Below are 24,231 nucleotides of genomic sequence, written 5' to 3' on the forward strand. Positions count from 1 at the left end.
TATGTGGAGTCCTCGCCTACAAGTAGGTTAGGTAGGTATACATAGAGAAGGGGAGGGGATTGATATACGAGGAGGATATGGAAGTGCTGGAGCTTTTGGGGAATAGTGGAGTACAAGAGTAAGGGAGGGTCACGATACCCTTACCATTTCGTATCACAATGAAGAATATACTAAAGAGTAATGCTATATATAGATTAGGTACTTCTATCCCTTCAGTGTAGATTATCTTCCTTCCATACAGATTGGTTCTGCAACAACTGGCAATGACCCCCTTATTTTATGGAATGGCTTATTACATCTTATACTGAGGGTAATATCGATAGAACACGAAGTGTAGTTAATCTAAAAGTCTATGGTATAAAAGTTAGAGTATAAGATCTATCAATATCATCTAGGTACCTATGTGCCCAGCTCCTTTGTTCTATTACATGTCGCATGATCACTCGATAGGCCCGAAGCCCTTTCGTGTCCACATTTTCTAATTTACTTCATTGCCCTTTTCCCCCGAATATTATGGCTGAATTATAGGTACCTTACGAGGCCGCTATCTAAACTTCCCTGATGCTTTTAAGGGGTTATTTTTGGGAGCTAAGAGGCTCGAGGCCGTGTTTACTTGGTATATGAAGGAGTCGAGTCACTACATTGAACCCTAGGATACGACTACCTACGTAAGCTATAATCTAATAACAGCTAAAGAGTGGTACATAGTTTATATGATTTTTACTTGATACCTAGTATATTCGCCAGCGAGATACGATATAGCTTCATTTCTGTTTATGTTAACATTCATCACTTATACTAAAACTTGACAGTTGTCTCTAAAATGTGCCGTTTCATCTTGAAAACGCCATCTTCGTACAGTAAAGCTATGAATTTACTCATGTACACCTAGCACAGATTTATGCATACCTACCGTACTAGTGCAGGTAAACTTAGAGCCCTTAACATCACCCACCCACAAACAGCACCAACTGCATCAACGGCACTAGCCCCAACACCAATAATATTAATGCCACCACCAACGTCGTTTATAGGTATGCTCAATTCATTGGTCATCGTGTCACCGCCCGAACGCTAAAGTAAGACAGATCCTTCGAAGGTGTCTCGGGACGAGCCTACTCTACCCGGGCCGTCTCCATCTGCGCAGATGAACTATCTAACTAGTACCACTTTTATAGTGATGCAAGTTGTTAGGTATAATTTCATCTTGCCTCATATCCGACACCAAGAAGACACAAAGAATCGATGGGCTGCATAAATAATGGGATGTTTTGTGGAATAGGGGCGGCGGACTAGGCAGGTATGAAATCGGAATAATAGGGACACGGTATTGGAATCTCGGAAGATGCCGAACAATATCGTTGTTGCGTGCGGATCTCTTACAACTCCGTGTACATGTAGCCCTCTTTGTTCTAGCCGACATCCGGATATGTTCTTGACATCATGAACCTCCTATTTCGTTTGTTGATACTTCGGTTTCTATGAATGAGTACGGCCGTACGAATATCAATTGCCGCGCATCGGATAGGCACTTCCTGTTTGATCGAGTCGTATTTGTAAAGTTCTTCATCACCAGGCCGCCCACTTTTTGCAATACGCTTGAGAAATCACATCCTTCCCCGTCTTATACTATTGTTTCCATGATGATAGTATTGAAAATAGATACTATATTTTTCCTACTTATACCAAGCCGCTTATCCCATATGTAATCGATTATAACAAAGCAATGTCTAGCCCTAGCCAAGGCGCGATTCCTCAAAGAGGTATCAATGAAATAATCGTGACTACGACTTTCCTGGTGCTCGCCATCCTTGCCGTCATCGCCCGGTTCTATTCTCGTTATCTGCAACAGAGGCCATATTCAGTCGATGATTATATTATCATCGCGAGTCTGGTTAGCTTCCTTTCAGTATCTTCTCTTCTTGCCAGAGGAGGTCTAGCTAACACAGTGGCTAGATATCTACAGCCGCTGCAGTTGGTGTGGGTTACGCACGTGTGTTAATCACTATTATTCCTCAGAGGCTTTGCTCCATTAGCTAACACTTGCCTGGCTCAGTTGTACTCAAGGGCGGTGCTGGGCTTCATAGGGAGGATGTCACGAGTGAGCAGTTTTCAATCACCCTCAAGGTATGGTTAAGGGTTATCTCGTCGCTGAATATATCTACCCCTAGCTACAAAGTAGGCAGGCCATTCAACTAATGGTAGTAATAGCTCTTCGTGGCTGCTCCACTTCTCTGGGTAATCTCAACCTCTCTGGTGAAACTCTCTGTCCTTTGCTTCTACATGAGCATTTTCACCTTCCCAAGAATACGCAAGGCAGTCTATGTAGTCATCAGTCTTACCATTGCCCTGATTTTCGCCGTAATCCTTGAGTCATTCCTCCTTTGCCGACCTTTCAAGTTCACGTGGGACAAGGAGATCCAGGGAGGTGTCTGTGGTAACGCCGTATATGCCTACCTGGCTATATCTATCATAAACCTCGTCATAGATTTTGCCGTGGTCCTCTTGCCAATGCCGATTCTCTGGAAACTACAGATGCCGGTGGGGAAGAAGGTGGCCATCAGCGCTATGTTGGGGCTTGGTATTGTGTAGGTTATCTCCCATCTCATCGGTTATACTCTGTTTCCCCTAAGAGAGTTAGAATAAATCATTCTCATCTGTCTCCATTAGTATCTGCGCCCTATCCGCAGCGCGCGTCAAGAGTGTCCTCGCACTAGACACGGCGGACTTTACCTACAACCTCGTATACGATCTAATCCTTGGCGCGCTGGAACTCGAATTGGGCATTGTCAATGCCTGCTTACCCATCCTACGCCCCTTGATCCTCAAGATCTTCGCGACTGATTCGGTAATTTTCAGGGGATGGAGTAATAAGGCGGAGCCTGCTGGCGGCCCGAAGACATACAAGAACATCAGGATCAGCAAGAATAGAAACTTTGAATGCTTGTCGAGCAGCATGTACCCATTAGATGAGATAGCACCTGGGGTATCGTCAAACGAGACAACGGCTCAGGTTCAGGACCACACTTGCTGCATCCATTACACCCAAGAGGGCAAAGAACCAGGTCCGGGTGAAATCAGGGTACAGAAAGATGTTTATTTGTATCGGTTCTCTGCGTTCTGCTAGATGGGTATAATCAGGTAAATAGGGGTTGCATAATGGCAAATGAAGATTGGTGGACAAGCACACGTTTAAATGGGGGAGCTACATCGGTATTGGCAATTTATATGAGCTAAAGGGGGCTAACTTATCTAGGTAAATATACACTACACCTATGGCATGGTGGAGAGAGCAGTGGGAGCGAGTATAGCATAATCACCCATATGTTCCAAAGTTGTCTATCAGCCTCGACGTTGCTGTTCGCTACGGTGCGGTAGGCTACACACGTTCCAAACCCCCCGAAAACGAAAACCGGCCCAAAATTTAGGGGAAAACCTGACCATACACCTTAATTCCGTAAACATTGATTGTAGGTTACCTATTAGAAAGCGAGATTTCGAGCGCCCATGAGGCGAAGGGCGGAGCAATAGAGGCCAAAGAACCACCAGTGGCAACCACATACACGCTTGCGGTTGTGGGAATATAATTCAATTGTTGGCGTCAAGTATAGGGGCAATGCTAAGGAGCTCGCTGCGTGTAAAAACCTAGACTACAATCGCCTTGGAAAGACAAGATATTCAACGGACAGGGGCAGGCGTTCTAACGAGGGTCCTCGAAATAATGATTAGCGTGTCCATTATAATACCTTGATATCTTGAGATCCCAAGTTCACAACTGCGCAGCCCGCTTGAAAGCAACCCATTTTGTAACGTTTTAAACGGTATTATGTTCAATGGATACGAAGCACTTAACTAATGTTACTATGTCATACATACATAGCAGAAAGGGCTGAGACATGTCTTGGTGAGCTGCAAGAGCCATTTGCAGCTTAACGGGATATGTGACACCCGCCCACCTACTTAACGTAGGTATAGGCAAGGAGGTAGGCAGAGTTATGAATAGGGTACCTCATGGATGTCATATAAGCAGTTCTTGATCTCCCTTACATTTCTTTGTGTTTATACCTACTCTTTTCTTTCATCATCCCGAAGTAGGCACTCCTTCCGTTCTCCCCTATTCTGCTCTTTCTTTGTATTGCTTCCCAACCTTTATTGCCCTTACTTCTTTGTTATTCTCCACCACCCCCCATGGCTTCCTCCTTTTCTCCCGACTACATTATTGTGGGCGGTGGTACAGCAGGCCTGGTTGTAGCTAACCGGCTATCCGAGGACCCCAACATTCGGGTCTTGGTGCTTGAGGCCGGAAAAGACCTCTCTGCGGATCCTAGGGTCAACATCCCAGCTTTCTGGGCGACCCTTATAGGCTCCGAGGCTGACTGGGATTTCAGAACCGTACCTCAACCACGCCTAGAAGGCCGATCCATTTTAGCCACCCAGGGTAAAGCTTTGGGCGGCTCTTCGGCCATCAACTGCCAAGCTTTCATTGCCCCAGCCCAGGCCGAGATCGATGCTTGGGAAAAGCTGGGTAACCCCGGATGGGACTGGGCTAGCCTAGTACCCTCCTTCAAGAAGTCGTACACGCTTATACCACCATCGGATCAAGCTACGCTTGACCACCTCGGTATCGACTGGATCGAAGACGAGTATCGTGGTACCTCAGGCCCTATCAAAGTATCCTTCCCAGGCATCGTTCAGAATCCTCTATGCAAGGCCTGGGTTGATGCCTTCCGTGGCTTGAACATGGCTACCAATGCCGGTAAGTTGGCTCGATAAACCAATGTACTACAGAAGTTAAGGGGCGGTAATCATATGCGTGTGTAACAATGAGTAACACCTGACCCCTTTTATATACATCAGATCCGTTCTCGGGTAATTCCATCGGAGGCTACAGTAATGCGGCAACTGTTGATCCAGAAACCAAGACCCGGAGCTATGCTGATTCCGCGTATGGTGCACCTATTCGCCAGAGATCCAACGTGCGGATTCTCGCGGAGGCTAAGGTTCAGAAGATTCTACTAACCAAGACGCCCGCCGGTATTGTCAAGGCCACAGGGGTACAAACCCTTGTGGAAGGCAAGGCCGAGATATTCACGCCTGCCAAAGACGTTATACTCGCGAGCGGTGTATTCAACACGCCTAAGCTCCTTGAACTCTCAGGTATAGGCAACCCGAAGGTACTAGAACGCCACGGCATCCAGGTCCACGTGAATCTTCCTGGGGTCGGCGAGAACCTCCAAGACCACTTGATGACGGGACTGAGCTACGAGGTAGTCGACGATGTCATGACGGGCGACCCGCTTTTGCGACAGGAACCCGAGGCGCTCGCCCAGGCCCAGAAGCTCTACACCGAGCATAAATCTGGCCCTTTCACCATTGGCGGCATGCAATCCCACGCCTTCATGACCACCCCCAACATCGCTGAGCTGCTCGACCAGTTTCCTCGCGCCCAGGACACTACCACCACCACCACCACCACCAACGACACCGAGTACTACAACACCATCCGCTCCATCCTCGAGGCCCCTGACAGTAGTTCCATCGCGTGGCTCATGTTTCTCGCGCAGGCCAACCTCCACGAAGACGAGAAGAGCTTCGTCGGCGGCCAGCTGCTGCCCGAGAACTTCGCCAGCCTGGGGTGCAGCCAATCGCACCCGTTCTCGCGGGGGTCCACGCACATCTCCTCCGCCTCCCCCTCCGCCTCCCCGCACATCGACCCGCGGTACCTCTCGCACCCGGCCGACCTGGAGATCCTGGCGCGCAACCTGCAGGCGCTGGACACGACGCTGCGGCCCGCGGCGCCGCTCGCGCCCTTCTTCAAATCGGGCGGGAGGCGCAACCACGCGGACGCGTTCCGCGTCAGCGAGGACTTGGAGGCCGCGAGGCAGTACGTGAGGGACACGGCGACGACGACGTTCCACAGCTGCGGGTCGGCGGCGATGCTGCCGCGGGAGAAGGGGGGCGTGGTGGATCCCGGGTTGAGGGTGTATGGGACGCAGAATGTGAGGGTTGTGGACGCGAGTGTGTTTCCGCTGATCCCGAGGGGGAATTTGATGGCGACGGTGTATGCGGTTGCGGAGAGGGCGGCGGAGGTTATTAAGGGGGAGTGAGGGGAGGTACATATGTGTAGGTATCAACCGCATCAACTAGTAACGAGTGAGGGTTGACAGGTAAACACAGAGTCGGAAATTGAGTCAGAACTTGACAAATCTAGGCAAATAAGGCTCAGTAGGATGTTGGAAAAGAAATTATAATTCATTATTAAACTTGAAGAAGTGATTTCTCAACCACTGAACTAAAGCAAGGGGCAAACTTTAGGTTAGGTGTTCATTGGATATCTTCGTTTCGCGACACCCCCCTCGCCATCAATTCATTGCCATGGCCTAACAAACTCCTGAAGTGGCTTGCTTCTCGCAACGCCCCCTTCAATGCAAATTCGGAACAATCCCCCCCCCCCTCAGCTCATAGCGTTGTCATGATAAGTTCTTTCATGTACAAGATTCGTTCCAGGTAGAAAATTGAGAGATCAACTCTTGAAGCAGTTGAACTTGCCGAAGCTGAACCGCCATGGTCCTCGATGCACGCCGTTGCGGCCAGCGGTGACACTAGTGCCGAAGTGGCGGCCGCCGAAGTGCTTGGTGTAGAAGAATGGCATTTTTCTTTTCTCCTTTTAGTATTGATGTATACAGGTGAGATGTTTGATTGGGTAAATGCTTACGACTTTGATATTGGTAGTTAAGGATGATGGTATGCTCTCTCTCTCTCTCTGAATTGTAGGTGTAGATGAGAATAATTAGGTAAGTTTGAGAGAAGATCAATTGTTGTTGCTTTTATTTATTTATTTATTCCCAGCAGCGAACACGAGATGGGAGCATGAACAAGGAACAGTTGGCTTAGCATGATTGAAATTGTAACGATTATTACGTCACAGGAGAGCTGGGCACGCTTGGCGGGCGACTATAAATGAATGAGCCACAATCTAAACGTAGCCACGCCACCCCGTTAAGAGCCTATTCGTGTATCCAGTCTGAGATAAGATTATGATTTTGTATCTACCTAGGAATCTAGGATCCACACATTTCTACATAACTACGAAGTATGTACGTAGCTCTTCACTTCTCACAGTTCAACTATGTACAAATAATAACCATCAATCTATTTCACAATAGTCAAAGCTTTCCTTTTCCTGGTCGTTTCCGAACGGAAGGAGCTGTGCACCATGTACTCACGATGACCATCGAACCAGGGTCGCCGAAAAGGCGACATATACTCTCCTCTATCAACCAACGATATCGTTCCGCTTCACCTCAACAAAGAGATGAACAGACGTCACCCGAAGCGGCACCACCACCACAGGAACCACAGCTTGAACCTGATGTAGGGCTTATGGGAGAAGGAGTAGCCACAGAAGCGACGGAAAAGAGGAAGAGGACATCCAAATTCCGCTTCAAGTCGAAGAAGAGTTCGGACTCCCGTCGTCATTCCTCCCGGCACCGAGATGATGATGAAGACCGAGACCGAGACCATGATCGCACTGATCGCAACAACAACGACGACGACGATCGCGAGTCTCGTCGACACCACAGACATAGACCCCACCGTCACCACCACCGCCACAAACGGCGACGCACCCGCACCCGCTCGCCAACCCCAGATAACCCATACGGCCCACCCCCCCTCGACACCGACGCCGCCTTCCGCGAGTCCCTCTTCGACGCCATGGCCGACGACGAAGGCGCCGCCTACTGGCAGAACGTCTACGGGCAGCCCGTGCACGTGTACCCGCGCTCGCGGCCCACCACCGGCGACGGGCTAGAGCAAATGAACGACGACGAGTACGCGGCCTTCGTGCGGCAGAAGATGTGGGAGAAGACGCACCAGGGGCTCCTCGAGGAGCGCGCGCGCCGCGAGGAGCGGCGGAAGCAGAAAGAGCTAGAACAGGAGGAAGCGAAGAAGCTGACGCGCGAGATGGAGCGCAGCCTCAGGCGCGGCGAGGCGAGAAGGAGGAGGAAGGGGTGGAAGGAGCGCTGGGAGGAGTATGTGCGGGCGTGGGAGGAAGGGGGGGCGGTGGCGGCGGAGACGATGGCGTGGCCGGTGAGGAGCGGGAGGAGGGAGGATGTTGATGCGGAGGCGGTTAGGGATTTTTTCGTCGCGGGGATCGGTGATGCCGCGGAGGAGGGGGAGGAGGAGGAGGATGGTGGGGGCGAGAAAGAGAAGAAAACGGAGTTTCTGGCGAAGCTGAAGGAGGAGCGGGTGAGGTGGCACCCCGATAAGATACAGCAGAAGCTGGGCGGCAAGGTGGACGAGGCGGTCATGCGCGATGTCACGGCCGTTTTCCAGATCGTGGATAAGCTGTGGTCGGATACCCGGGCTAAGAGATAGTGAGTAAGTGAGTGTTTTGCCTTGTTGCGAGTAAGGGGTCGCCTTAAGATGATCTGTTCGGGAACGAGGCATGTTTCTATTTACGCACCCAATGTAATGCTATATGACATCACACCATTAACCCCGGAACACTCAAGAGTGCCTACCTAGTATACAGTACTCTAGTTCCTTGAGTACCTACCTACATATAGTTGAATTACTACAATGTAGCATCCCTCCGTAATAGGGGCAATGACCCCCCACAGTTTCCCCTCCAAGATCAAAGTATGAAAGCTTCAAGAGCAGAGCCCAAAAAAAGTTCCCTTCTAACCCTATTCCTAACCCTAACCCTACCTACCCAACAACCTCAACCTCCGCCACAACCCCCAAATGATCCGTAACCCACGGCTTCTCAAACCCAAGCCTCACGATCTGATCCGCCTTCTCCCCCTCCCCATCACCATCACCATCACCATCACCATCACCACCACCACCATCACCACCTAGCACAACATCCCCCCCAAACCTCCCAAACCTCCTCAGCCTTAGCCCTTTTCCAGGGGTGAAAAACACCTTGTCCATCCGCGAGCACCCGAACCTCTCCCTCAGGCTCGTCGCCGCCTGCTGGCCCCACGTGTGCCCTTCCTCGCTGTCCTCTTCCCCGCCCAGCGCTAGATACGCGGATATTGAGTTGAGACAAGTGGAAGAAACGAGAAACCCTTAGGTAATGGCCAAATGCCAATGCCGTCTTTCGCTCCCTATCAAGATATATACCTACTAGATGACTCTCTGTCTATCAGCTACATGACGACGCCCTTTTTTTCTGGCCATGCTCGGTTGGCGGATGAGCCAAGTGTTCAGCCAGGCTATCGATACGGGATGTTGGAACGCCCTGTTTATTAAAGATCAAAAAAGTTGGATGAATCGGTTGCATTGGCAACTGTTGTAATAACGTCCCGACAAGACGGCTGTAGTTAACTACAGAGGATGGTTTCGGAATATATCTCCATGGGGAATCCTTGTCGGTAATCTCATCAGCTGTGACTCCTGTGAGGATTCTGAATATTCATCTGCCACCCGCCCCGCTCCTCATCTCATTATCTTGATGTATCGATCTTCTTAAAATAACCTATGTTCTAGGTATTCACCGTCGCCTCTTCTGGTGCTTTGATTGTTAAGGGACCCTCGCAGTCGACAGGGGTACTGGCAGGGATGCCCTATGGACAAATATTCTACACGTGTAGCAAATAAAAAGAGTTTTGCTATCCGCACCCTTAAAAATTGCTATCGGAGGCTTATCCGCACCCTAGTACATAAGAAATTAGCGTTCAAGCGCCGTTGGTCCGAGCTCTCCAGCTAGCTTCAATCAAAAGATCCAACACAATTTCCAATAATTTCCAACTGAAGAATCGGATTGAAGTGCATCTAACACCATTAGAACCGTCTCGATTAGAGCTTCCAAACGATATATGTTTCAAATTGACGCGACGAGTAATTGTAAAGTTATTCAGAAAAGAGTGAAATAGACGCTTTGCCGCTAGTGTAGCGCTAGCTGGCACTACGTGATGCACGGACCACTTCAACCTGCACCATTTTCAAGGTGCTTCTTGATCTTTGAATTCAAATAACTTTGTAACCACCGATCGCATCAATCTGAAACATATATCATTTGGACCGTCTAATTGAGCTGATTCGAACGATACAAGATGCACTTCAATTAAAGTCTTGAATTGGAAGTTATGTTGGATCTTTTGACGGAAGCTAGCTGAGGCGCTCGGACCAACGGCATTCGAACGCTAGTTCCAGATGTACTAGGGTGCGAATAAGCCTCCGATAGCAATTTTTAAGGGTGCGAATAGCAAAACTCAATAAAAATAAGAATAAAAAATAAGAGGCGAGCCAACCAGGGCCTTAAACATTCAACTTTCTCTCTCCAACACCTTCACCTTTCGCAACTCAGTAACAACATTGAAGCTAATCGGTCATAAGAATGCACACACCATCCCATAAGCTCGACCCCGATGGCGACGTATTACTTACACTCCACAATCCTGCCGCTCCCTTTGCCGTCTGGGTCAATCGTACTCTCCTACCTCCACCACCGCCCCATTCTGATTCCCAACATGTCTCCGCCAAAACCGATGATGATGGATCACTCTCGGCCAAGAAACCGGATGTTCGCTTCCTACTCTCTTCGAAACACTTAAGTTTAGCCTCCGACTACTTCAAGCGCATGTTTCGAAGTCCCTGGAAAGAAAGCAGCGCAGATCTTTCGACCGGCTACCACCATGTTGACGCTAAAGATTGGGACCCCGATGCTCTGCTCATCCTGATGCAAATCCTCCATTGCCAGAACGCCGCAGTTCCGACAAGCGTTGACCTCGAGATGCTTGCCAAGCTTGCCGTCCTCGTCGACTATTACCGGTGTCACGATGCAACCACAATATGGGTGAAAACATGGATTCCGAATGTTAAGGACTCCGTTCCGAGTGTTAAGTCCTGCTTTCCGAACAAATGCGGGCGAAATCTCATTCTGTGGATCCTCATTGCCCGAGTGTTTGATCTGCAGGACATATCCCGCACGGTGTTCGAAGTAGCCTGCAAATATTGTCCGTGTCCTTTGCCAACACTGGATCTACCCATTGTGTCGGTAGCTGGTGAGTATTGGCCAATGCCTTCGCGGGCTTCAAGGTATCTGATGAAACTAATCCGGTTAACAGAGAAAGTCAATTCAATCAGACTTCATACACTGGAGGGTATATTTGATATCCTGGATTGGTTTCTTGCCAGCTATTTGAATGGTACGGCTGGATGTTCAATGGAATGTTCAGCTATGTTGCTAGGGTGGCTCACTAAACGTATGGATGGCCCAAAAATTTTACCCGATGAACGAGAGTGTCCATACCTTGGACACAGTACTGCTAGTGTTATAGAAGCAATTAAGGGCTTCGGGTCTCCGAGATGGTACCATAATGATGATGAGTTAGAACATCCTTGTAAATTGTTTTACGGGCAGACAGAGTTAGGTACTTGGATAGCACTTCGCGGCCTGGATTTGGAATCTTTGATAAACGATCCAAACAGGAGAACCCGATAATATTCAGAGATCATTTAATGGCAGCCTTGAAACTGCCGAGGTAAATACCTAGTGATCCTATAACAGTAGCAACGACATAGATGAACTGCCAGACTACCATTTAACTAGGTACCTTATTTCGGAACAAAAAACGTGGATACACTGCACCTTTACAAGAAGCAACGAACCAAAAGCCCCTTCCGTCTATTTTGTCTCAACCGCTTGGGATACTAGGCAGGTAACTACATAGCTAACAATTATATGCAATCTCCGACCCCCCAAACCAGCCCCTTTTCATTCGTTATCCATTCCAGGTTTCCTCCCCCCCTCCCCCCTTCCCCCACCCTCCTCTTTACACATACGCCGTAGTCCTGCTCCCACCGCCGCTCCTGTGGAGGAAGAAGCTCAGCGCGACGACGGCGACGGCGAAGACGAAGCCGAGGTACTCGAAGACGAAGTCGGCCTGGGTGCGCTGGCACAGGCTGCGCAGGGCGTCGTCGTCCTGGCCGCCGGGGCAGATGTTGATGTCGGCGACCTGCTGGCACCCGCCGTTGAGGATCTTGTTCGTGTACCGCTGGTACCGCGAGTAGTCGTCCGTGTCTGTGCAGCTGGGCACCGGTTTCAGGGCGATGGTTAGGGCCTGGGGGGTGAGGGTTAGTGGGTGTTGTTTTAAGGATATATGAGGTTGGCGGTAGTTACACATGTGTGTGTGTGTGTGTTGGGGGGGGGGGAGGGAAGCAGGGCGTGCGTGACTTACGATACCACCGGCAAGGTAGAAGGCCGCGGCCAGCCCATCGGCTGCCATCATCACCATGACCGGTATCTTGTCGACGAACAGCGCGCCGAAGCCGACGAGCGAGACCAAGATGCCGAAGGCGCCGCAGAAACTACCGAACGATGTCTCCGAGGGCGGCGAGCCGACGGACTGGTGCTTGGCGAGAGTCACGGAGACGCCTAGGACCACGGCGCCGAAGAGGAGCTGAGGAGTAGGTTAGAAAAAGATGGATGCGAGAAAATGAGAGGCTGTTGGTGGGAGGGCGGGCGGGAGCTTACCAGGAAGCCTCTTACGGCTAGTGTTGCGATCTTAAGCATCTTGGTTACAGGTGGGTATGAGGTGGTGTAATAGATGTCTTCAGAATGGCTAATAGCTGTGATGAGTTTACAGTACCTACACACAAAGCATACACACTATATGTGGTTGAGTATATGTATATTGGGGGTTTTTTTTTGGAGATGAACTTCAGAAATTTCGAAGAAGGAAAGAGAGAGTAAAAGGAACGAAAGTTATTTATTGGTACCAGCGGCTCTAGGTATCTACTATATGTATAAATAAGTGATAGGCGGTGTCTTGCAGGATCAGATACCCAGCAGGCAGAAGGATTGAAGAATTCAAGGCTTGTTGGCTGTGTGTGCCGGCCGGGTAGCTGCTTACCTATCTGGGCAAGTTGGCACTTATTGAACTACGTCGGGTGGAATCAGATACATATGATATATAAGGATGTAACACGGCATCAAAGTCTGTAGCCAGTGATATACCTGGTGGGGTTACAGTATGACTGCATGGGAAACCAGGGGCATTTGGGGGCTACGACGTGATCTAGTACCATCCAGCCCTATCAAATTTATCGACGTGAGAGCTTATGCATAGGCTAGGTATGTATGAAATTGCCGTTCGACATACTACAAAGTACACAGCCCTAAGGACTGGATACATAGGTATATACCTATATATATATAAGTATCCACCAATCATCCCAGAGGATCTAGATCCCTATGGTAATTGAAACAAGTCTCAATGGAGTATGAGTATGAGACCCGATACATTCCTTCATTGTTTGGTGTTAAAATTCTTCAGCAATATTTCGTACATCACACCCACATACAAACAAAGATACGATAATTAGGTACACAACGCAAAGCAGTGTGCTTCGCACCAAGGCTCTTAGTTCGCGGTCGAAGAAACAGTTCTGCCTGGAGATCTCTCCTCTTGCCTAGCCTGCTATGCCGAGCTAGGAAGCACATACGTGCAGTAGTGCGCCCCCCTTCAGCCCTGGAGGGTATGATTCCATGACTCTATAAATGGAACTGCGGGGGAGATTCAGCAAATCATCATGGGCTGGTGGAAGCGATCCTGAGGCAAAACGAAAATGGAGATGGTAACCTGATTGGCCACTCCCACCCGTGCCGTACTCGTGCCGCCCGAAGAGATACATGTACATACATGTAGGTATGTATTAATCATAAAACCCCCAATAGGTACATTGCGATATACGGATGAGTTGAAGAAATGGGGTTTCTTAAGATAGCACCACGTTAACTACAATCAGGGTATTATTAAAAGGCTTACAAGGTGAAGCTATCGTACGGCACCAGCTAGGGGTATGTATGTATGTGTGTGTGCACCTACATATGTAGGTAAGGGGGGCCGGTGAATTAATAGCGATCCTCGCCCTCTCGCGCGTCATCTCTTTTCCCATCTACCACATCCGCCTGAATGCCGGAGAAGAGTTTACCAGCCAGCCCAGGAGACTCTGCTCGATCGCCGCCACGCCCTGCGCATGCGTTTTCTGCTGTTCCTTGGTGAGGGTTGTGCCGCTGCTGCCTTTGCTGCCGGCCTTGGTGCGATACCAGATAGTCGCGTCGATCTCCGACAGCACCATCGCGTTGAGCAGCGACGCGTGCACCTGGCGCCGGTCCGTGTCCGCCGCGGTCATCTCCGCCGACCATTCCGTCTCGCGCGTAACCACCTCGGGCCACACCAGCCTCAGAGTATCGTCCAGCGCCTGTCTGAGTCCGAATTTCATGTGGAGATCCCGATGCGCGCGATGTCCGGTTCCGTCCGCCGCGTTCCGCAGGTCGGGCCTGTGCCGGCAGGCGACGCACTCGTCGGCTAGCGAGTAGCGGATATTCGACCGGATCAGCTTCCACCTGCACTCGGCGCAGTTCTGGGGCTCGCTCCCGCCCTCCTCCGCCATCGTCAGCGGGAACTTGTCCCGCACGGGTTCGTGGCCGTCGACTGGGATCAGCGCTGGTGGGATGGCGTGGCCGCAACCGCGGTATGCCATCTTGTACCCGCACGACGGGCAGATGAGATCTTGGGCTTGGGCTAGTAGCCCGCCGATGCAGCGCTCGCCAAATACATGGCCGCACGCGAGCGCTACCGTCCGCTCCAGACCGTGTCTGCCGTAGTGGGGAAGGTGGCCGAATCTTTCGAGATGCTTAATCGGCGGTGCTTCCGAGGAGGCGAATTCCCTCGCGCTCTTCGAGATATCGAGCTTGGACTCCTGGCAGATCGCGCACACCACGTCTAAGATGACTTCTTCTGGGTCACTTTGGTCGTCGAGGTAATGTTGGAGGTAAGGGAGGTAGTTGCTCCGTTGGACTTTCATCGTGGCTCGATCTTTATTTTCTTCCTTCTTACGCTATATCACAAGATAATATGTACCTGCGCCAAGGTAAGAAGACGATGCCCGTCTCCTCGTTTGCATTTGTATTATCGTCGAAAGTGAGAGGATAAGAGAAGGGGAAAAAAGAAATGAAATGATAAAAGAATCACGATACCACAAAGCTTTTCTTTGGACCGTTGGTAAGGCACAAAGGCTCTGAACAACACTTCAAGCCTAACAATAGAGCACTGCTTTGTGTGAATAATGTGGGCGAGGTAAGTGAAGTGCGGTTGACCACAGTCAAATAGAAGATGATACGGGCATCGTCGACCAATCGATTTAGTTGCCGAGCCACCCATCCACGCATAGCCACGTCAATGGTGCCCGAAGCCCTACGCTGTTTGCTAAAAGCGAAGATGGGCATTGCAAACGGGACTATGCAGGGAGGCTTGTAAGCCTTTTACGATCTTTCTTATCGTATGTATGGATATATTAGTTCTGGAGGATTCATCTTGGCCAATATCTACCAAGGTAATCATCTTCTGCTAAAGAAAGATGGGATACCGAAGTTCGATCGATGGCATTCAAGCTATATGGTCCCCATTACTCTTACTTAAGGTAGGCATTTCAATTCGACACCCTCGGCCATCAGCCAGATCATCCCCCTTGCTTCTCCAGTTTCCAAACTTATCGAGTTGTCCGTGTCTCCTGATTACCACTTGTCTACCTACCATCATTGTGTTCTCCCCCTTCTTGGTGCTGCGATGACTATCATTCCATACCTACCTAATTGCCGATCTCTAGGGCATCACGGCACTGGCGATCCCAGCCCTATCCTCTATAAATTCCCTGAGTCATCCGACCCTGGCGTGAGTTTAGAGCCATACTAGAGTTGGCCCGCATTGGCGCGCGCGTAAATATTTACCTGTCCCATTTTCCTCAAAGAACGTCAAATGCCTAGTGGCGCACGCTTAGGTATTTACCTAATCTGGGCTCTTGACATTTATTGAGTACCTCCGGCGCAATGCTATCCTCGCTTCTGTATGCACAGGATCGTTTCTCACGCAAACGGCTTGTTGTTAAGCAGTCGGCGACCTAGGTACCTAGGCAGCCTTGATAACTGCAACGAACTGGGCGAATGGGACTGAGCATGATTGACCGCGAATTTCGCAGAGGGCGCCGCGTGCCACAATATGTCGTCTACGATATAATGAATGCGCCTACGGTCCATGGAGTCGGCAAGCAACCAGCATTATCATTGAACGTGCCATCTGGACCGTCTTCGGGAGCTTTTGGGGGGGGGGGGGGGGGGGGGGGGGTGATGATGTCGCTTCCGAAAACTAGACGCGATTTGCGAGTGCCGACGGGTAGTCCGCTACGCATAATAGGTGCTTGGAAGTGAGTGCGCTGCTATCTTGTCGTACCCAATAAGGTGGGTTTGCTTTCTCGGTAAGCACACACGGGCTCCTATGTAGGTACCTAATATTCTCGTCGATCAGCACGAAGTTTCCAGGACCCCTATTGCTGACATCCAGAATCATGCCACCGGAACCGACAAACTTGGGCATGTATATTAAGAGGATGCATTATGGGACTGGTCGACCCCTCCCCTCATGTCGCGGCGAGATGCTGTTCGTACTTGGGGCAGACAGGCGGAGACGGTCGAGCGATTATACGTGAACTTCTGCATAGACGCGGGAGGCACTATGGAGAGACTGGGAGCCCGTACGTTTACGGCGCGCATCACTGAACGCTCATGTCCCTAGGTGTCTAAGGAATCGTTGAGTTAACCGCTCAAGTTGGTGGTGTCTACCTCTCTGGCTTCAGCATCGAACTGGGAGTAGCCAACTGTTCCTCCATTACGAATATCGCATGAGAGATGGCCTGCATAACTCGACATCATGGTGTTCCTCAGAGGTCTCATTTCTTTGCCATACGTAATGAGGTTACTAGGTTAGGTCAATTCTTTGCCCCTTCCCTAACAGATCGTTCGCTATCTACCTACCTGCTTACCAGCATCAACCAACTTGATATATTCTCTGCTGAACTACAGCTGAAGCTTGCGTACTACATATGTAGGTACGTAATACCCACGCATTCGAAACCCAGTCTTGGCTGAGCCACTCCGTGGGACAACACAGCTCATTACGAGGCAGAGCTTTTCCTTCCATCTGCCAGGTCCGCAGTTCAGACGTTCCGTTCCATACAACAAGGCCATTCATTCTCAGTTTAGCATAAGATATCCTCTCCCATTGACAATGTCGTCCAAAAAGCTATTAGTTAAGACAGTCATGAAACGCGACGCCCGAGCCCAGCCCATCTGCCGGCCATACCGCATGGCAGACGTACGTGGGCGCGTCGCAGATCCTAGTGATTTCGGAAGGGAGTCGTCCATTGGCTCAGACAATCTGGGGAATGCTGATCGCACACCAAGCATCTTATTATTTTCCGGCTTCTGTGTCAGTCAGTTAAAAATACTTTTTTCTTTCTTTTTGCATTACCGGGGGAGGCTTTGTTTTTCCCGTCGGCGCTGGCGCAGCGGCCCACAGCGCCCCCGTAAACGACGTGAGGCGCGCGTTTGATCTCCGTGAGGGTATCCATCCCGGGCATCAAACGGTTAGCTCAGTTGGTTCAATTTATCGCCTGTTCGTCAGTCGAGGCCAGGCTTCACGAAAAACTACAAATAGGGACGGGATGCCTTGGATGAATATATTTATTTTTCAGTATCATCATCAACAGTCACACTCTACATCCACAACACAGCCATTCATCCACCCCCCTTTTTCACTTCTGTACAAAGTTTCAAAACGACCAGGTGTCGCTCATTATTTTTTTTCCCACTTAAAATCATCAAACACCATAAAAACCACTTCCAACCGCCAAAATGGTCCGTATTAACGCCGCTGCTCTTCTGGCTTGTGAGTTGATAACTCCCCTACCTATCCAACCTAGCTTCGTTGGCGATACTAACCATCTCCTGTAGTCGCCATTACCGCCCTCGCGCAAGTCACCCCCAACGATGCTGGTGCCAAGAACGTCGGCCAGGGCAACGGAGAGCAGTTCATCACCGGAGGCTGCGTTTCTGACGCTGTAAGTGACGGCCTTTCCCTACCAGCCCTTGTCCATACGAAACCCCTAAAAAAAAAAACTAAAAAAAAACTAATATCGCAACAGGACTGCTCCTCAGCATGCTGCGCCGAAGTACAGACAACAGGTCTCGGCGTGTGCTCCGCGGAGGCCGCCTCGAACCAGAACGGCAAGCTCGGCTGTGGCTTCGTGGACCCCAACGCCCAGAAGACCATCGCCGATGCTCAGGCACAGGTCAAGGAACAGGGCTTCTAAGCCTGGCCGCCATGGGGTGTAGTTACATGAGGTGGCATATTCTGGGTAGGTGTGCTTCGTTGCAGAGTGTAGGTGACGGTGCGAGGGTTGCATAAATATATAAAAGGACATTAGGTATACATAACTAGCTTCAATGAGAGCGCGTTCGAGTTAAGCTGAGCGAAGTAAATGTTTTATTGATGAGAAGTTTTGTGACCTGACAGACAACCTTGGAAGCCAGCATTCTATATTGCCTGCCTACCTGCCTACCTACCTTATATACCCACCCAGGTAATGGAAAATTGACAATATCCTGCACACTAACACCACCGATACGGCCTTTTCCATATTACCCTCCATTGAGCTCCCATACATACGTACCTAGGCAACCAGGAGGCCCCAACGAAAAGGGTTCGCGCCCCCGCTGAAAGAAGCAAGTATCGTATCATCCAAGAAACGCAGAGCCAAATCATCATCATCATCATCATCATCCCAAGTCGCATCTCAGTCATCTTCCGGAACCTACTCCCTCGTGTAATGAGTAAGGCCGCACTTATCCCCGACACTTAGTTCATAGACAAGCAATGTCTACCAAGCTACCTACCTACCCAACCTAGGTACTTAGGTACCTACACTACATAGCGTCAAGCCACATATCTCACAGCCCTGTAGTTACATACATAGTATCTCAAGGCTATGTGACACCGAGGTCCTAGGTAGTACCTAGGATACATATCAACCACAGGCACCTACCTCCCTCTACACATAAAAAAAATACAACTTGACTAGGTAGGTACCTACCTAGCATTAGAAGGCTCCAGCTACCTAGCTGTCACCGCACTCCACCGCACGACCACAGAGCTACACGCCTAGGTAGGTATGTAGTTTGCAACGCCGGGTTAGCGGCTACCAAATCGCATGGCCTCGTATGACTCTGTCTACCTACCTAACTTAGGTCCCCATCTAGATTTAACCTACTGTACACCTACCTAGGTGGCCTAGCTTAGCCAAGTGCTCCCCGTGCACAAGACCTACCGTAGTACCTACCCATAGGGGGAGGCGTCGCACACTGTAGCTTCACGTTGGATCAAGATTAGGGGGATTTGTGATCCATTTCTAGGGGTAAAGCAAATGGGTAACACGGTGTCGCCCATGTAGTTAGGTAGCTAACCTTTGTATGTATTGTACAACGTTTCCACCCACTAACCACGCTGTGAAGCGAAGCCCAAAAAAAAAGAAGAAAAAGGCTCATGTTCATGTTCATGTTCATGTTCGACACTCCTACCTACCCTCCCCAAAGATCCACATATAGGGAGGTACAAACCGAGGTAGGCCAGGTACACCAAAGACAAAACCTCCCACTTGCCCCAGCAACGCCAAAAAAAAAAAGAAAAAGCCGCTACTGCTGTCGTGTCCCGGCTCCGTGGTAAGAAGCAAAGACCTCTCCACCTGTCTACCCATCCACCCTCGGTATCTAAATACCCACGCAGAACCCCTGAGCTACCCCTAGATACCTACCCGACCCACCCAGCCGAGACCCTACCTCCCTAGGCCGGGACGCATATCGTCGCACCGACCCGCAGGCTGTCGCAGTCAAGGCCTCGGTTCTCCTGCACCAGCGCCTCGACCGAGACACCGTGGTTCTCGGCAATAGCCCAGCATATATCGCCCGCCCTGACGCTGTACGTCCTGCTGCTGCCGTGCTCCTCGTCGCAGGTGATGGCAGTACCCGGGACATCTGCCCCCCCCTGTTTGCCGCCCTTCGTCGCACTGCCGCTGATGGACCAGAAGATCAGCAGCAGGAACACGCCGACGAGCAGGAACCAGTTGAGCAGCGGCATCATATCGTGGCGCCAGGAGCTGCCCGCGTCCGCACCATTTTTTCCATGCAGCAGCTTCGCCGAGTCTGCATCCTCCTCCTCCTCCTCCTCGTAGGGCGGCGGCGCGGCTTCCTGGACACGCCGCAGCTGCCCGTACCGGTTGCCGGGGGCGCTCTCCCAGATGCTGCCGTCCCTGGTGTCGCGGAAGGTGTAGACCTGGTCGTCGGCGTCGTAGCCGATGCGCTTCATGCCCTCGGGCAGACGCTCCTCGTCGGTGTCGTACTGGGACCAGCGACCCATTTTGTATTGTATTGTATTGTATTGTATTGTATTGTGATAGTGGATTGAGCTGGAGGTACTAGGTACGATGGTAGGAGTAGCGCTGTCAGACCGGTTCTTCGTCTGGGTCTAGCCTAGGGTAATTACAGAGGATGATAGCTACCTAGGTAGTTAACGTGCTGGGAATTCAATGTTGTTTTAGTTTTCTGGATGATGAATAGATGAATAGATGAAAGTCGTAAGTTTGGTCGTGGAATTGGATGGTTGGGTCCTTCATTATTCTTATGTAAGTGACTCGCCCCAACCACTTACGTCAGCGGTACATAGAATACATCCCATCCATGATACCTACATCATGATACATGCGGGCCCCTGAATGCTGCAGCCATTGCCAGCCAAAGCATGACGGCCAATGTGGCTCAGCCAACCCCTTTCAACTTATGACCACTTATAAACATTGAATGTTTTAACAGGTCCAGTTCATCATGTGAGAAAACATTATTTGCTTTGAACATCATCATTAAAGCAGCTACAGCTGCTACGCAGGCTGCAGTGTACCTAGGTATTTACATGTATTGAATCATGTGTGGCAGTTATTCTACATGTACTAACCTAGGTACATATCCTAGAGGCTGACTACCTATGTAGGTACCTATACAATTGAACTTCACAATCAACGTAAACGCCATAGCACATAATGCCACCAAATATGCTGCAAACGAGCTAACTTTATATTACAATCCCCAATTACTTCTATGCAGGTCTGATGGTGATATAATAGACCAAAAGCCTGCTGAGAGAACGTGACCAATCAAGCCCACGAGCCAAACAAGCCTCTTTCTGCGTACTAACAGACAGCTTTTAAACTTGGCTGCCGCCTTCTGGTGCTGCGTCTTATGCCACTGCTCTCATCGTCTTGACTGCTTCCACGTTCTTCCCCAAGATTGGGGACCGATTGTACTTTTCGAGGTCGACCTCTTGCTCTCTTCTCCGGTAATTCGTTGCTAGGTGTGGTTGCCGTGCTCGTGGAGGCGAATTTTCGGCCCCGGATCTTGGCCTCATCTTCTGCGGTCAAGAATCTATGAATAAGACGATGGTCTAAGACTCGTTCCTCCTTGTCATGCTTGCCCTCCTTCTCTGTCTTGGGCCATTGATAGCCATAAAGCTTGGAATGACGTTCGCATCGCGGACAGGAACTTCGTGTAAAGTATGCATTATACTGTACAAATGGCTCACTACAGATAGTGCAGTGTATCCAGGCAGTATTGGGCTCGGACAGCAGTACCGGAGTAAGTATGTAATCCCCAGGAGTTCGTGTACGAGATGGAGGGGTAAATTCATCATCATCATCATCATCATCATCATCATCCGTATCTTCAGTCTCAACCATCTCAGCCTTTGATGGTCTGCCTCTAGGACGGCCTCGCTTAGCACTTGTTCCGTGTGACGAACTTGCTGATTCAGGCGAATCAAGTATCGGAGCAATTACTTGTGTTGACTCGGAAACAAGAGTGGCAGGTTTGGCTAGTGGTGGGAGCACAACGATACTTTCTGAGGCCTCGTCCATTTCATCAGTTGTTGGTGAAGTCGCCACGGGTTTGGCCTGGGCTATCACTTCAATCATAGGTAATGGCGCCACCGAAATTGAGTCCTGCGCGTCTGGCGTGGAAGGACTAACTGCGATTTCTAACAGCGATGCATCTGACTCTTCTCGTTTTAAAGCACCCGTTGGTAATTTTGCAGGTGTTAAACTTGGTGATTGTAGAATGGAATCTTTAGGATCTTCTTCGGGTGTTGTGGCATCAGTAAGAACCACATCCAGACTTTCATGCTCTGAAGAGCGTGAGCTTGCTGAATCTTCGTCGGTACTGTGTCTGGATAGGTTGGGAGGAGCAGACAGTTGTGGTATCTCGTACTGGAGTGTCTTTAACTTCTTATTTGGAGTAACAGGCGGCGACTGAAGTGAATCGAAGTCACGTTTTCGTTTTTGGCGTAACAGCCCCTGGGGTGCTGGAGAACCCAATGTAGTAGATCCACGCTCCGAGCCCATCCTCAGCGTTTTTGATCGCGTTTTCAGAATCCTGGGCCGGATATCAGGAGTAACAGAGGGTGTTCGTGATGCAGAGGCGCAACTGTCGTCTCGTCGTCTATGACGCAGTGAGTACCCTTCAGCAGACGTTGCTTCAATGCTCTTTTTAACAGCAATTGTGCCCTCGGCCGGGGCCCATCCATTCACCATACTGTCTTCGCAAGTCTTACAGAGGCATTCGCAGTTGTCCTCGCCAAAATAGTTCTCGGAATATGTGACGGTAATTTCGTCCCCTACCTCAATGTCCCGTGCCGCAATGATCTCAATACCAGCATGACCTGTAGTCATCAAGCGCGCATTTGCACCACAGTCATGATTTGCAAATCGAGCAGGGCCCATAAACAAGCTGGCACACTTATTTCTAGCACTGACGACAATGCTAAAGTCTTTTTTCCGCTTAGAAAGCTCTTTCTCCTCCTTCTCGGTGATCAAAACCTGGATGCCTGAAAGGTACTTGATTGGCTGTCCCTTTCTGATATACTTGCGTGCAGTCACCGCCGCCTCGTGAGATACAATCGTATAGCGATTGGTTGAGCTGACTTCGAAGGGGCAATCGGGAAGGTAGATGTGCATGTAGCGACGAAGATGAGCGCGGAAGTCATCCTTTTCTTTAGGGGTCTTCAGTGCATCGTGAAACTTGCGTAATCCATCTGTCGCAAGTAGTCTAGACTCGGCCGTTTCCAGATCCGGGTCGACAATCAGATGGGATTGGATAATCTTCGTGATTTCCTCCTCCTTCACGCCTCGGGAAGGATGATACGACGGGCGATTTTTTGGAATTACAGTCCAGTAATATGCCTGGAGAATTGAGTCAGTTATCTCTTTTGGCGCAAGATTCACCGTTTAATAAACCGGCCGTTTCCACTCACATGGTCGACTAGCGCATCAGTTAATATGTCATCGTAAGACGATAACTGTGCTAGAGTGATTTGCTGCTTCTTCAAAGGGGTGGACGAAGTTGGCGCCATTATGATGCGGAGCTTGGCCGAGATAGACTAAGGGGAGGTTGGAGCACAAGATTAAGTATATGAGTTAATCGACCTTGGGGGAGGCTAGGTGCAAAGGATTGTGGTGGAATTGGTTTCCACTTGTTGGTTTCCAAGGTAAAAAGGACTCGACTGGATTTGATATGGACTTAGGTAGGTAGTTATTGGATCTTTTGTTGGTCCCAGGGATCGTCTGACGCCGGTATGCGAGTAAGATATCTGGCCGAAATGCAGGTCAGAACCAGAAGGCGGAGTTGTAGGTTAACGGTTTCCTCTGAGCGCCAGGCCAGCGCATGCGCTTAACAATTCTTTTTTTAAAGTTTGTTCGTCATAAGCCGAACCGACATAGACAGGTGAATCTATGTGACTTATATATTTTCGTCCGGAGGTTGGGTTGGGTATGAAGTTGGAATCAACGAATGCAACGAATGAGAGACCGATAGGATATGTGAAAAGGGAAATGGGCAAAAAGGAGATAGATGGCCCTTAATCATGACAATTCCCATTAACACAAAGGAGAGGCCCATATAACGATGTAATGCATTGTTGTTAAGAGAGACCGATTATAGCATGGGACTGTGTTCTAAGTTCTAACCCATAAAATTAGAGGTAGAGAAGGTAGAAAATAAAAAGAGAACAGAGGACAGAGGACAGAGGACGGAAAACAGAAAGAAGCAATCTCAAACTACGCAACCTTCTTTTACCTTTACAGTGTAGGTTAGGTTGAATGTTAATTACCTAGGCAGTTAACTACATATGTACATTAAATTCCCTTGGTAGGTACGTAACCCAATTGAGCAGGGCCGTTGGTGAAATGGTCGGCCGGCCCTTGTGAATCAATGCGCGCAAAAGAGAGAAAGCGCGAAAAGTGGAAAAAAAAAGACGGTGGCCGGTCAACCATATTATGGGGCCTCTG

The 24,231-nt window shown here is 49.8% G+C and overlaps 10 protein-coding genes across 10 annotated transcripts; 5 read left to right on the forward strand and 5 right to left on the reverse strand.

The window, feature by feature from the left end:
* The first annotated feature begins 1,227 nt into the window (after window positions 1–1,227).
* On the forward strand, window positions 1,228–3,280 carry GGS25DRAFT_474084 (uncharacterized protein). The gene is made up of 5 exons (XM_049259597.1): window positions 1,228–1,894; window positions 1,957–1,993; window positions 2,057–2,127; window positions 2,212–2,588; window positions 2,671–3,280. Exons 1-5 carry the CDS (start codon window positions 1,727–1,729, stop codon window positions 3,125–3,127), a joined length of 1,110 nt encoding a protein of 369 aa, XP_049119737.1. The 5' UTR covers window positions 1,228–1,726; the 3' UTR covers window positions 3,128–3,280.
* A 775-nt stretch (window positions 3,281–4,055) lies between these two features.
* Window positions 4,056–6,368, forward strand: GGS25DRAFT_109243 (putative GMC oxidoreductase). The gene is made up of 3 exons (XM_049256025.1): window positions 4,056–4,756; window positions 4,858–6,123; window positions 6,178–6,368. Exons 1-2 carry the CDS (start codon window positions 4,189–4,191, stop codon window positions 6,105–6,107), a joined length of 1,818 nt encoding a protein of 605 aa, XP_049119738.1. The 5' UTR covers window positions 4,056–4,188; the 3' UTR covers window positions 6,108–6,123; window positions 6,178–6,368.
* Window positions 6,369–6,998: 630 nt separating this feature from the next.
* On the forward strand, window positions 6,999–8,838 carry GGS25DRAFT_474091 (uncharacterized protein). Its single transcript, XM_049259598.1, has 2 exons — window positions 6,999–7,093; window positions 7,167–8,838. Exons 1-2 carry the CDS (start codon window positions 7,038–7,040, stop codon window positions 8,377–8,379), a joined length of 1,269 nt encoding a protein of 422 aa, XP_049119739.1. The 5' UTR covers window positions 6,999–7,037; the 3' UTR covers window positions 8,380–8,838.
* On the reverse strand, window positions 8,713–9,368 carry GGS25DRAFT_517868 (uncharacterized protein; the record flags this gene model as incomplete). Its single annotated transcript, XM_049263451.1, has 2 exons — window positions 8,713–9,029; window positions 9,341–9,368. 2 exons carry the CDS (start codon window positions 9,366–9,368, stop codon window positions 8,713–8,715), a joined length of 345 nt encoding a protein of 114 aa, XP_049119740.1.
* Window positions 9,369–10,234: 866 nt separating this feature from the next.
* GGS25DRAFT_474095 (uncharacterized protein) lies at window positions 10,235–11,780 on the forward strand. The gene is made up of 2 exons (XM_049259599.1): window positions 10,235–11,015; window positions 11,079–11,780. The coding sequence occupies exons 1-2, from the start codon at window positions 10,349–10,351 to the stop codon at window positions 11,453–11,455; spliced, it is 1,044 nt and encodes a 347-aa protein (XP_049119741.1). The 5' UTR covers window positions 10,235–10,348; the 3' UTR covers window positions 11,456–11,780.
* GGS25DRAFT_474097 (marvel domain-containing protein) lies at window positions 11,781–12,993 on the reverse strand. The gene is made up of 3 exons (XM_049259600.1): window positions 12,488–12,993; window positions 12,192–12,413; window positions 11,781–12,074 (listed from the first exon to the last, which is right to left on the reverse strand). Exons 1-3 carry the CDS (start codon window positions 12,524–12,526, stop codon window positions 11,787–11,789), a joined length of 549 nt encoding a protein of 182 aa, XP_049119742.1. The 5' UTR covers window positions 12,527–12,993; the 3' UTR covers window positions 11,781–11,786.
* Window positions 12,994–13,793: 800 nt separating this feature from the next.
* On the reverse strand, window positions 13,794–14,904 carry GGS25DRAFT_109341 (uncharacterized protein). The gene has a single exon (XM_049256026.1). The coding sequence runs from the start codon at window positions 14,821–14,823 to the stop codon at window positions 13,912–13,914; it is 912 nt and encodes a 303-aa protein (XP_049119743.1). The 5' UTR covers window positions 14,824–14,904; the 3' UTR covers window positions 13,794–13,911.
* A 2,649-nt stretch (window positions 14,905–17,553) lies between these two features.
* Window positions 17,554–18,370, forward strand: GGS25DRAFT_109347 (uncharacterized protein). Its single transcript, XM_049256027.1, has 3 exons — window positions 17,554–17,738; window positions 17,804–17,910; window positions 17,995–18,370. The coding sequence occupies exons 1-3, from the start codon at window positions 17,705–17,707 to the stop codon at window positions 18,160–18,162; spliced, it is 309 nt and encodes a 102-aa protein (XP_049119744.1). The 5' UTR covers window positions 17,554–17,704; the 3' UTR covers window positions 18,163–18,370.
* Window positions 18,371–19,234: 864 nt separating this feature from the next.
* On the reverse strand, window positions 19,235–20,286 carry GGS25DRAFT_474106 (carbohydrate-binding module family 50 protein). The gene has a single exon (XM_049259601.1). It carries the CDS (start codon window positions 20,259–20,261, stop codon window positions 19,689–19,691), a length of 573 nt encoding a protein of 190 aa, XP_049119745.1. The 5' UTR covers window positions 20,262–20,286; the 3' UTR covers window positions 19,235–19,688.
* A 459-nt stretch (window positions 20,287–20,745) lies between these two features.
* Window positions 20,746–23,681, reverse strand: GGS25DRAFT_109402 (uncharacterized protein). Its single transcript, XM_049256028.1, has 2 exons — window positions 23,199–23,681; window positions 20,746–23,127 (listed from the first exon to the last, which is right to left on the reverse strand). Exons 1-2 carry the CDS (start codon window positions 23,295–23,297, stop codon window positions 21,088–21,090), a joined length of 2,139 nt encoding a protein of 712 aa, XP_049119746.1. The 5' UTR covers window positions 23,298–23,681; the 3' UTR covers window positions 20,746–21,087.
* Between the last annotated feature and the right edge of the window lie 550 nt (window positions 23,682–24,231).

This window comes from Hypoxylon fragiforme, assembly GCF_022984875.1.
Source record: "Hypoxylon fragiforme strain CBS 206.31 chromosome Unknown GGS25scaffold_2, whole genome shotgun sequence".
Lineage (NCBI taxonomy): Eukaryota > Fungi > Ascomycota > Sordariomycetes > Xylariales > Hypoxylaceae > Hypoxylon > Hypoxylon fragiforme.

Coding starts and splice junctions, on each gene's coding strand:
- GGS25DRAFT_474084 (XM_049259597.1), top strand. CDS start 1,727: ATGTCTAGCCCTAGCCAAGGCGCGATTCCTCAAAGAGGTATCAATGAA. Junction 2,128..2,211: donor AGTTTTCAATCACCCTCAAG/GTATGGTTAAGG, acceptor TGGTAGTAATAG/CTCTTCGTGGCTGCTCCACT. Junction 2,589..2,670: donor ATGTTGGGGCTTGGTATTGT/GTAGGTTATCTC, acceptor TGTCTCCATTAG/TATCTGCGCCCTATCCGCAG.
- GGS25DRAFT_109347 (XM_049256027.1), top strand. CDS start 17,705: ATGGTCCGTATTAACGCCGCTGCTCTTCTGGCTT. Junction 17,739..17,803: donor CGCCGCTGCTCTTCTGGCTT/GTGAGTTGATAA, acceptor CATCTCCTGTAG/TCGCCATTACCGCCCTCGCG. Junction 17,911..17,994: donor GAGGCTGCGTTTCTGACGCT/GTAAGTGACGGC, acceptor ATATCGCAACAG/GACTGCTCCTCAGCATGCTG.
- GGS25DRAFT_109402 (XM_049256028.1), bottom strand. CDS start 23,297: ATGGCGCCAACTTCGTCCACCCCTTTGAAGAAGCAGCAAATCACTCTA. Junction 23,128..23,198: donor CTGATGCGCTAGTCGACCAT/GTGAGTGGAAAC, acceptor TCAATTCTCCAG/GCATATTACTGGACTGTAAT.
- GGS25DRAFT_474106 (XM_049259601.1), bottom strand. CDS start 20,261: ATGGGTCGCTGGTCCCAGTACGACACCGACGAGGAGCGTCTGCCCGAG.
- GGS25DRAFT_109341 (XM_049256026.1), bottom strand. CDS start 14,823: ATGAAAGTCCAACGGAGCAACTACCTCCCTTACCTCCAACATTACCTC.
- GGS25DRAFT_109243 (XM_049256025.1), top strand. CDS start 4,189: ATGGCTTCCTCCTTTTCTCCCGACTACATTATTGTGGGCGGTGGTACA. Junction 4,757..4,857: donor GAACATGGCTACCAATGCCG/GTAAGTTGGCTC, acceptor TATATACATCAG/ATCCGTTCTCGGGTAATTCC.
- GGS25DRAFT_474097 (XM_049259600.1), bottom strand. CDS start 12,526: ATGCTTAAGATCGCAACACTAGCCGTAAGAGGCTTCCTG. Junction 12,414..12,487: donor TAGCCGTAAGAGGCTTCCTG/GTAAGCTCCCGC, acceptor CCTACTCCTCAG/CTCCTCTTCGGCGCCGTGGT. Junction 12,075..12,191: donor TCTACCTTGCCGGTGGTATC/GTAAGTCACGCA, acceptor CTCACCCCCCAG/GCCCTAACCATCGCCCTGAA.
- GGS25DRAFT_474095 (XM_049259599.1), top strand. CDS start 10,349: ATGCACACACCATCCCATAAGCTCGACCCCGATGGCGACGTATTACTT. Junction 11,016..11,078: donor ACCCATTGTGTCGGTAGCTG/GTGAGTATTGGC, acceptor TCCGGTTAACAG/AGAAAGTCAATTCAATCAGA.
- GGS25DRAFT_474091 (XM_049259598.1), top strand. CDS start 7,038: ATGATTTTGTATCTACCTAGGAATCTAGGATCCACACATTTCTACATA. Junction 7,094..7,166: donor CATTTCTACATAACTACGAA/GTATGTACGTAG, acceptor ATTTCACAATAG/TCAAAGCTTTCCTTTTCCTG.